General features: G+C 46.0%; 1 protein-coding gene across 2 annotated transcripts in view; it reads left to right on the forward strand.

The window, feature by feature from the left end:
• The first annotated feature begins 340 nt into the window (after positions 1 to 340).
• LOC311350259 (EGF-containing fibulin-like extracellular matrix protein 1) overlaps positions 341 to 10,322 on the forward strand; it is a 17,980-nt gene continuing 7,998 nt past the window's right edge. Inside the window, exons 1-4 of one of the 2 annotated variants that reach the window (XM_084470255.1) lie at positions 341 to 577; positions 1,024 to 1,133; positions 1,332 to 1,377; positions 1,733 to 2,041. In XM_084470255.1, the coding sequence (XP_084326381.1) occupies positions 1,047 to 1,133; positions 1,332 to 1,377; positions 1,733 to 2,041 (442 nt within the window). In that variant the 5' untranslated portion in view covers positions 341 to 577; positions 1,024 to 1,046. The remainder of the gene's footprint in view (positions 578 to 1,023; positions 1,134 to 1,331; positions 1,378 to 1,732; positions 2,042 to 10,322) is intronic. The other variant, XM_084470256.1, reaches the window with a different exon arrangement.

A 10,322-nucleotide genomic window follows, 5' to 3' on the forward strand; every position in this document is an offset into this window, starting at 1 on the left:
AAGTTAATTAAGATGCATTCTTATCACGTGACAGATGGATGGTTACAAAGAAAAAAATTATAATTGTAAAATATAATATCCATCCCCATTAAGATGGACAATCATTTGACATGCTTGGCAAATAGCCTACATCAATAATAGTTGAGTAAAGGTGTAAAATAGTACATTTATATACATATTGTAGGCCTATCAAGTGTATTGTCCTAAAAACAGGATTTAAAAAACGAAATCCAACTATTCTAAAACGATTGTTGGACTTGGACAGTCCATAGAGGGAGCCACGCTGCAGTAGCATCCAGATTAGCGCGCAGATATAGTGTGCAGGCCAATCTGCGTAACCGACTGAGAGATATCTTCAGATGTCCCACCGTACCCGGAGCTCAACCTGGCCGGTACACCGCCCACCACATTCCAACAGAACCGTATGTTCGCCAGAAGTTTTTGCACACCAACCATCCGTTGCCACACTGTATCTCTCGCTGGCCGGTGAAGACTATCCCGTGTTACGCACAAAAATAACGGAATAGAGTTTTTTGCACAACTTCTGTTGAGGTAGAGACGGCAGGTAGAACGACAGGTACGTCTCCAAATTTAGACGATACACGAAATACACAGTCCTTTTGTGTATTTTAACCACACGGGGAAGCTCGATTTCTTCCAAAAACTATAGATAGTAATGATATTCTGGTAATTATTTAATATTTATCCAGGCATTTCTGCGAGTGAACAGGTTCGATGCACCCGTCTGACATAACAGGACATGTTTACGCAAGATCTGCGCGCATTACGCACTAACCCGGTGGGAGAAAACAGCAGAAAAACACTTCACTCACTGAAGTCGCACATTCATTTGGAACCATGCCAACATAAACATCGGGTCAGCAGTGGGAATTGTTAGGACTCGTTTAGCAATTCCACGAATGATGTAATAACTGGTATTAAAACGTGTGGGCTGTCAAGCACAAAATGATCGCGCGTACTGTATCCAATCGGCTCTCTGGTTCCTGCATCCATCTCTCTCAGTTCGACTCCAGCGTTTAGCCGACATGCTTGGAATCTGTGTGTGCCTCTGTGCCATCTTGTCTCCCGTCCTCACCGACCCCCAGGATGCAGAGGAGCCAGTCATCTATTCGGTAGGGTGAACTTCTAAGAGATTTAAATAATTTTCTTGTTTTTTGCAGTTTTAGTGATTATCACACGTTAAAAAAAAATGTTTCATGCCCGTGTCTGAGGTGCACTGGTGTGTGTATACTTGCGTTTCTCTGCATGCATTTCATTGACTCACGAGCTCACCAACGTAATTAAGATCAGTTTTGTACTTTTTCCCGCAGTGTACGGATGGGTATCAGTATGATCCTATTCGGGAGCAATGCAAAGGTAAGACATGGTGAATTACAACCTTGGCTTTGACTTCATATCGTACTGACCGAGTTTTCTGAGATAATTGTTCACGTCACTGTGTTTACTAACAATTCATAAAAAATGACTTTTCTCTTTCTTTCTTCTTTTTTTTTAAATTTTCTTTATTTCGATCTGTGATCGATCTCTATCCTTCGGTCATTATTTTCCTTTCTTTCTTTATATCTTTCTGCATCTATTCTTTCTTTCTTTAAATCTTTCCGTCTCTTTTCTGTATCCTCTCTCTCTCTGTCTCTCTCTCTCTCTCTCTCTCTCTCTCTCTCTCTCTCTCTCTCTCTCTCTCTCTCTCTCTCTCTCTCTCTCTCTCCATCAGACATCGATGAGTGCGCCCTGGTGGAGGACGCGTGTAAGGGCGGCATGATGTGCATCAACCACTTCGGCGGCTACCTCTGCCTGCCCCACAACTCCCAGATCTACGTCAGCAACAACCAGGACCAGGGCGCGCAGACGGACATCGTCCGGCCCGTCGTACCCCCCGCCGTGGCTCCCCGTCCAGGCATCGTTGCCCCCGGCGGTGCCGTGGCCGGGGCAGGACCCGGGGCAGGAGTCGGGGTCTATCCGGGGCCTAGGCCCGTCAGCTGCAGCCTGGGGTTTGCCGTGGACGAGCAGAACGTCTGCAGAGGTAAGGACCGCGCAGCACTTGGTTGGTAGTGGACGGTAGGTCGGAGGTCAGGAGAGACCGCCCTGGATGTGTAGTGTCATTTGTAAGTATAACTTGGAATTCACTTTAACAACAGTGCAGTACTGGCATCAGTTCCAGTTAGACAATAAAGAAGAGGTTGGCTAAAGCACATTCACAGCAGGGGGTTGTTTTTTGCAAGTATTGTTATTGACTATTGTTCTGTCAGGAATCACTCATGTCATACATTTATCGATTGCATAAAATGGTAATACAATTTAATTTGGCGGTGTGGTGCCACTCTTTTCTGGTGCTGCCGGCTGTAGGTTTTTAAGCATGACATACAGATACAGAATACCAACAGCATACCAATATTTAACTACAGGGAGCACGATACAATCCCCCATGGGGTACATCCGTTATCCCAACCCATTGCGTAGGCCATGTAATACAGAGCAGAACCAAAGCAGATGGAGGCTGGGGTGTGGCTGTGGGCGAAATTCAGCCAAGCACACTTAACTTCACAGAGTGTGTTTGAGATGGAAGGTCTTCCAATAACCGCCTATCAGTGAACGTGTGTTAGATTGGACCGCGTTAGCTGTAAGCTGATAGGGGGCAGCTACGCCCATTTTCTGTTGAAACTGTTGAAAAGCAGCCACCTCCACATGCAACTTTTGTAATACAACAATTTATTTTTCTGTTTTTCTAAGATCTGTTTTTCTAAATGGTGCTGTTTGTCTGTGTGTCTTTGGCTCAGTTTCAGCTCCTTTCAGAACAAATGTCTGTAATTTGTGCTAAAATACAGACAGTGCTCCCCTTAGCTCCAGGATGTTATCTGCTCTGAGCTTTGATAGCCAGTGGGTGTGTTCCCAATTGTGAGGGTTCTTTGATCTTCGGAAATATTCTTCTTCACTCCTCCTCCCTCTTTCTCTCCCACCGCTCACACACACACACACACACACACACACACACACACACACACACACACACACACACACACACACACACATACATACACAGTGCACAGGCAGCAACACACACATACACCCGCACACATACCCACACGCATGTTGCACACACAACAGGTGCGTGCAACTCCTTCACCTTGTGCTGTGCCAGATTTTTTCAGTTTCAGGGATATGACTCCATTATTTCAGCCAGTCATTTTGTTTGGTTAGTAAATCAGTGCAGTTAGTTAGATAAGTCAGTTAGATGAGTTAGTTTGTCGGGGTCAGTTAGATGACTGTCTAAGATAGTTCATTGATCTAAGTCAGTTAGATGAGTTAGTTTGTCGGGGTCAGTTAGATGACTCTGTAAGGTAATTAATTGATATAAGTCAATTAGATTAGTTCGTTTGTCGGGGTCAGTTAGATGACTCTAAGATAATTCATTGATATATAAATCAGTTAGCTCCGTCCATCTTGATCTGACTCAGTCAGATCAGTTCATTTTTTTAACAACACAAGCTTAGCTGTAATAAGAGAGTTGCAGTCCACTCTACAGATGTAATCCAAGACCGTGTCTCTCCACATTGGAAGCAGGGAGTGGTGGTGTAGGGAGATCTGTGTCTCAGAGCTGCAGTGAAACCAACACATTTCATTTGACATCAGACTTAAGTGTAAGGAGGGTGTTTTATGTGTTGCTGTGAAGCTAACCCTCCACATCAGTCCTCTCTTTCTCCTCATTTGTATTTTTATTGGAGTGTAAAACATGGCAATGTATCAGTGAGCTACAGGCACTAGCTGGTAATGATATAGCACTTATTCATGAGCTGGCATGCATGTTCAACACACCCGGTGACACACACGCATGCATGTCTGCACACACACACACACACACACACACACACACACACACACACACACACACATGCATGCATGCATGCACACACTCACATAAACACACACACACACACACTTTTCAACACACATTTGTCACTGAGAACAAATCGTTATAAAGGCCATTCCTCTTGAACAACTGGCATGTTGTTATACACATTTTGGTGTATTAGAGTGTGTGTTTCACCCAGTGGAGGGATATAGTCCCCCTTTTACATTGTGTTATTTCCTTCATTCACATGTTATATTTTCCACAATAAGCCAATTTGTATTCTACTTCTGCATATATGTTGTTTCTGTTCAGCTTTACATCCATGTAGGGCAGAACCCTCAGTATTTAAATCCTTAGTACCTCAGGGTTAACTTCTAGGGTGGAGGTGTTGTGTGTTTAGTGTAAATTCACCCTAGTTAGTACATGGATGGCTCACACCTTTCACAGTAGTATAATCACTGTATCATGACTAGTTGTTGGTCAATATGAGTAGTCACACTAGCCATGTGAAATTTAACCTGGTTATGAGTTAAGAGTTTAACTAAAAGCTATTTTTTGCTTGGTAGTGATTTTCCATTGATAGGATATATGTTCAAGCATCTCTTTCCTTAACATGAAACTGCTTGGTCTAAATGGTGCTACTGATGTGACAGTAAAGTGTGCTCTTTATCACTGTGAAATTAGTATCTGTTGTTTTATAACTTATACTCAGTGAGGCGCTAAGTCCCTTTAACCTTAGACGTGCACAGCAACACAGTAGGTGTTGTTTTAGTGACACACAGAGTATGAATCTTTACTATTTAGAAGACAGCTTAATGAGGCTTTGCCTTTCCATGACCTCCCCACCCTCTACACACACACACACACACACACACACATTCACACACACACACACACACACACACACACACACACACACACACACACACACACACACACACACACACACGCACACGCACGCACACACGCACTCACACACGCACGCACACACACACACACACACACACACACACACACACACACACACACACACATATACACACACTTACACACAAAATACGCATACACACAAACACGACTCATACACACACACACACACACACACACACACACACACACACACACACACACACACACACACACAGCTGGGTAGGGACCACTGTGGTTGGCTACCATATAAATGGCATGCTGTAGCTGTGTGTATTTGTGTGTAGTAGTGTGTATGGTTTTTAAACGTTTTTCAGCGTCATGCTTACTAAATGGGGGTAATTCATCAAAGTAGTCAAACTCATAATTGAGAGTAAATCAAAAGTGTCTGGAGGGTATTTTAACGATCCTTGTTTATAGAGTCAGGGCCCAAGTCGTCCAGCGTGAAAAGAAGGTTTTAAAAGGGTCACATTTGAGGACGTAGCACACAAATCAAATTACCACACCTGATACATGTGTTCACATCACGTCTTCACCACTTCTGGTCCCCAGTTCACCCCGTGATGGCTCAAGTGCGACTCGCCTCGAGAGGTGCCGAAAGCTTGCTTTTGGCACCTATTCGTCAAAAATCCGTGCATGAGACTCATTTCAGTGCTTCTGCGCCGTCGGGAACATGAGAAGACACGCCACTCCTGTTTACCTGTCTGGCTCGCATGATGCATGCGGCGTTTTCCATCGGCGTGCCTCACTAATTCCATTTAAGCCCAGAGACGGTTTTACCTGCAACGCTAGGAAACGCTCTCTTAATGTCGAAGTAGGAAGACTTCCCGTTAAGCCGTTCTTGGTGACAGGGAAACTGATTTTTTTTTCCATGCACTTTTCCGTGTACGACTCAACCGCCCCAAAAAAATGACATTTTTTTCCAGTGGAATACAATGCCCACGGGAGGACTATCTCCGGAATGTCAGTGAGCTGGTGTTTGTTTTTTTCCGTTTGTCCTCCTCCTCTCGTCTTTGGTGATGGGAGGAATTACAAAGCCCGCCTGACAGTTAGGCAACGATCGATCCGTGAGGAGCAGGAATGCAGCACGGAAAGACCAGCCCCGTGTCAAGACACACACACCCACACACACACACACACACACACACACACACACACACACACAGGACGCTGCCAACGGGTGCTTCAGAATTTGACCTTATCAGAGTTGAATCATTTGACAGCTCTCCTTGCTGTCTCATTTCTCAACAGTTCCGAACGGGAGAACATGTTTCAGCCACCAATCGTTTTTTTTTTCCCCCGTCCGTAGTTAACACAGTAGACACCCACGATATTCCCCTCCGAGTTTACAGCTCAGCTGGGAAACCTCCCTCAGATGTCTTCCTGGGAGGGCGTTTGTTCCTCTGTGATAGCAGATAAAGAGGGAGGGGGGGTGTGTGGGGGGGGAGAGAGCAGAATAAATGTCTTTGAACGGGGAGGAGACGAGATGTCAGCAGGAAGATCAAGAGAGCCACAAAAAGGACGACATTAAAAAGCATTCATGAAAAGAAAAGTGGATGTAGGTAGGGGTGTATTCCCCCCCATAGCCCTCCCTCTCCCCCCCCCCCCCCCCCCCCCCCCCCCACCACCACCACCACTGGCATCACAGAGGCGAGATGAGATCAAACGCAGGTGCGCTCCGCTTGATGTCAGCTCTGCAGCGCTGACCCACTTATGTGCGGAAGGGGGGGGGGGGTGACGTTGTCGAGCGCGGCGGAGGATGGCACGAGACACACCTGGTTGTCTCCCTTTAGCCTTTTGAACCCCCCCTGCTAATAGCTGTGGTTTGCACAGCCTCCATCAACACACGCCTTCAAGGTGCCATGACGGATGAGACACGCAATGGTCCGGGTGGAAGCAGGGAAAGTTCAAACCGAAGACACTGTGTGTGTGTGTGTGTGTGTGTGTGTGTGTATGTGACTGTGTGTGTGTGTGTGTGTGTGTGTGTGTGTGTGTGTGTGTGTGTGTGTGTGTGGATGTGGTTTGAGTTAGTGTATGCGTGTATGTCTGTGTGGTAGGATTATGGTTAGTGTGTGTGTGTGTGTGTGTGTGTGTGTGAGTGTGTGTGTGTGTGTGTGTGTGTGTGTGTGTGTGTGTGTGTGTGTGTGAGTGTGGAAGGGTTAGGGTTAGTGTGTGTGTCTGTGTCTGTGTGGTAGAGATAGGGTTAGTGTGTGTGTGTGTGTGTGTGGTAGGGTTAGGGCTAGTGTTTGTGGGTGTGTCTTTGACCTTTGACCCACTAGGACAATCTAACCAAAAATTAAAACAAAAATACATCAGATGGATCCAAGCAAAGTCTGGCAATCACACACCAGTGGTGCTAGTTGTTGTCTTTGTGTTGATTTGATGGTGTCTCCTGCTATGCCCCAGCTGGTGACAGAGGGGGGTACTGGTCATCCAAGTGGCTTCAATGTTGCTGTTGGTACGACCCGCCCGCTCTGGGAGGGAGGCTGCTGCTGCTGTCTCACGCCAGCTGCTTCCTACTCTGACGGGCTCAACCTTGTTGCCTTTTTACGCTTACCTCATGATGGAAAAAGGACGCAGAAACGCTGTAAAATCACTGCTCTGGGCTGACCCTTTCGCACGCACAAAGCGACAGGAATCCCTCTCGTTGTGTTGTTGTACTTGGCATTCGTTCTTCGGAGAGATGCCGTTCGCAGTTCGTCTTTATTTTTTTCTCAATCCGCGTTCACACCTCCTGCTTCCTGTTTGAAACCAGTTTGTCGCCACAGCTGTAGCTACGCTGACGGATCTCTGACAGAGCTGGCTGATGTCTGAACAGCTGAACGGAAAAATTGAATCACGAATATCTACTGTGTATTGATGATCGGACGATGGACGGTTCGGCACTTGGCTTCCCAAAACTTTATTGAAATTTGGGGGTTGGGGGTTGAATTCTAACTAGAATACTTAAGATATAAAATCAATAAAGACTGGAATTAATGTGACAGGCTTTCATGTTAACGGGAATCCGACACCACCAAGGCCTGGGTTATTGTGGACGTTATTGTGGGCGTTCTCTTCAACGTTGCGAAATGTCATCTGTTTTTATTGTCCTATCATCTCCGCTTACCCAAAGATTTGATTAGCCTGCGTTGAAGCGGACATCTTGTCCAACACAGGAGATGACTCTCTCGAACATCTCCTTCTTTCCACCTTGTTGCTTCAGCGAACACATGACAGGAAATACTCCCAAGTGATAATTATAACAAGCCCTATCATGTCAGAATAAAAGCATGAGAAAATAACATTCTGCATTTCTAATCCAGGGCGCTATTTTGGTCTCTGTAACTCAAACACATTTATGTCTCGTCGGCACCTCACATGCAACATATGCATGAATACTTGGACTGTTATATACATTCACGTACATCAACTATGTATGTCCACACTCAATAATGTAATAACTTTGTGTGTATAACCTTCAAATTGGACTCAATGTACCTTATAACATTGTTTCAACTTATAACTGATAACTTATTAAAACGCAAGTGTTAATTTACAGTAATGGCTTACCATCAAATGCATTCCGTCCAGAGACACACGCACACACCTCACCTCGCACACACACACACACACACACACACACACACACACACACACACACACACACACGCGGCTTGAAATGCACATGCCTTCACTCCCTCAACACACACAAGGACACACACACACATACACACACACACCCTCGGTTTGAAGCACACATGCATTCACTCCCTCTACACACACACACACACACACACACACACACACACACACACACACACACACACACACACACACACACACACACATACACAGAAACACACATACACATGCCCCCACACACACGTCCTGAAATTCACATGTATTCACTCCCATCCCATACACCCCAACCCACACACGCACGCACACACACACACACACACACACACAAACACACACCCCAAAAAAACAAAATAGACACTTGGAGCCGTGGCCAACCCTCACTGCTCCCCTAAATCCCGGGAGGAATTAAGTCTTAATCTCCCTGAAACGCTGGGAGGTTGCCTGTGACATCACACGCAGCACAAACAGCCTTAAATCTCCCTTCGAACGAGCAGGGGAGGCCTCCGCCCTCCGGATCCTGCTCATTCTTTCCCTCAGCATCTCCCCTCTGTTCTGCGGAGAACCCCCTTATGGTTCCCTGGATGTTATGTGTTGTACGTGGACATAACAACACTTGTACATCACAGAACACTGCCTCCGCCAGAGAGATACATCACAGTTATGATAGGGAGAAGACCACATCACAGAGAAGAGCGAGAGTTAGATCGCAGTTAAGATAGAAGGAGACCAGATCAATTGTGAAAGAGAACGAGAGGAGAGTGAGGGAGAGAACAAGAGAGACGGTACTGATAACCATGCATGAGATGATCATTAAAATATGCTTTCTCTGTTCCCACAATCTGGTGGCTTGTTCGATGTGTATAATTAGCTAATTTAAGTAGACATTCATTCATAGGACGTTGAACGTTGGCTGTACATCTGTGGACATGACAGTATTCTTATGTGTGCATCTAGTGGACATCACATGTCTTCTAGGTACACCGTGTGGACATCACAAGTCTACTATACACCAATTGGACCAATTGGACAGTATGGCGAAGTGGACATTACAGTAGTCTTGTCTGTAGAGTAGCTGGACATTTAGCATGCACACCAAGTGGACATTGCAGCTCTGGTGTGATGTAAGCGGCAGGACCTTTACGAGAGCTCGGTGCATGGTGTGATAGCCTTCTCTGGGATTCAGAGAGAAAGAGAGGGAGCGAGAGAGCGAGAGAGAGAGAGAACCCCACCCAGCCGTTCCCCTCTGACGCCTTTGTCGAAAGCATGTTGGCAGACTTTTAAAGGTTGTAGTGACAAGGTAGCCGTCACCATTTCCCCAGGAATGATATATGGTGTTGAGTGGAGCACATGTGCTTTTATTTAGCAAGAGCTTTAAGCTTCTTAGAGGAGGAGTGGTCGATAGGCCAACTTCTACTACATGCTGCAAGCTCCCTAGGAAGCACTGCTCTCCCCATCGCAGGAGAGAAGTTTATTCTACTGTTTATCAGAAGCTGCTATAACCTACGCATGACTTTGTGTTGGGTCTGTGTGCGAGGGTGTGGTCCCACAAGTGTGTGTGTGTGTGTGTGTGCAAACACACACGTTTCTACATGTTTTTGTTAATGTCTGCTAAGTGTGTGTGAATCTGTACATGTGTCTGTGTATGTCTGCACGTGTGTGTGTGTGTGTGTGTGTTTTTCATTGCTGATATAGGTCTCACACTGTTAAAGGGATGCCCACTGGCTGTCCCTGAGTGTGTGTGTATGTGTGTGTGTGTGTGTGTGTGTGTGTGTGTGTGTGTGTGTGTGTGTGTGTGCGTGTGTGTGTGCATGTGTGTGTGTGTGTGTGTGTGTGTGTGTGTGTGTGTGTGTATGTGCATGCGTGTGCGATGCGTTGTCAGGAGACCACCCAGGAGAACTGCTGG

The sequence above is a fragment of the Micromesistius poutassou genome, assembly GCF_964030765.1.
Source record: "Micromesistius poutassou genome assembly, chromosome: 7".
Lineage (NCBI taxonomy): Eukaryota > Metazoa > Chordata > Actinopteri > Gadiformes > Gadidae > Micromesistius > Micromesistius poutassou.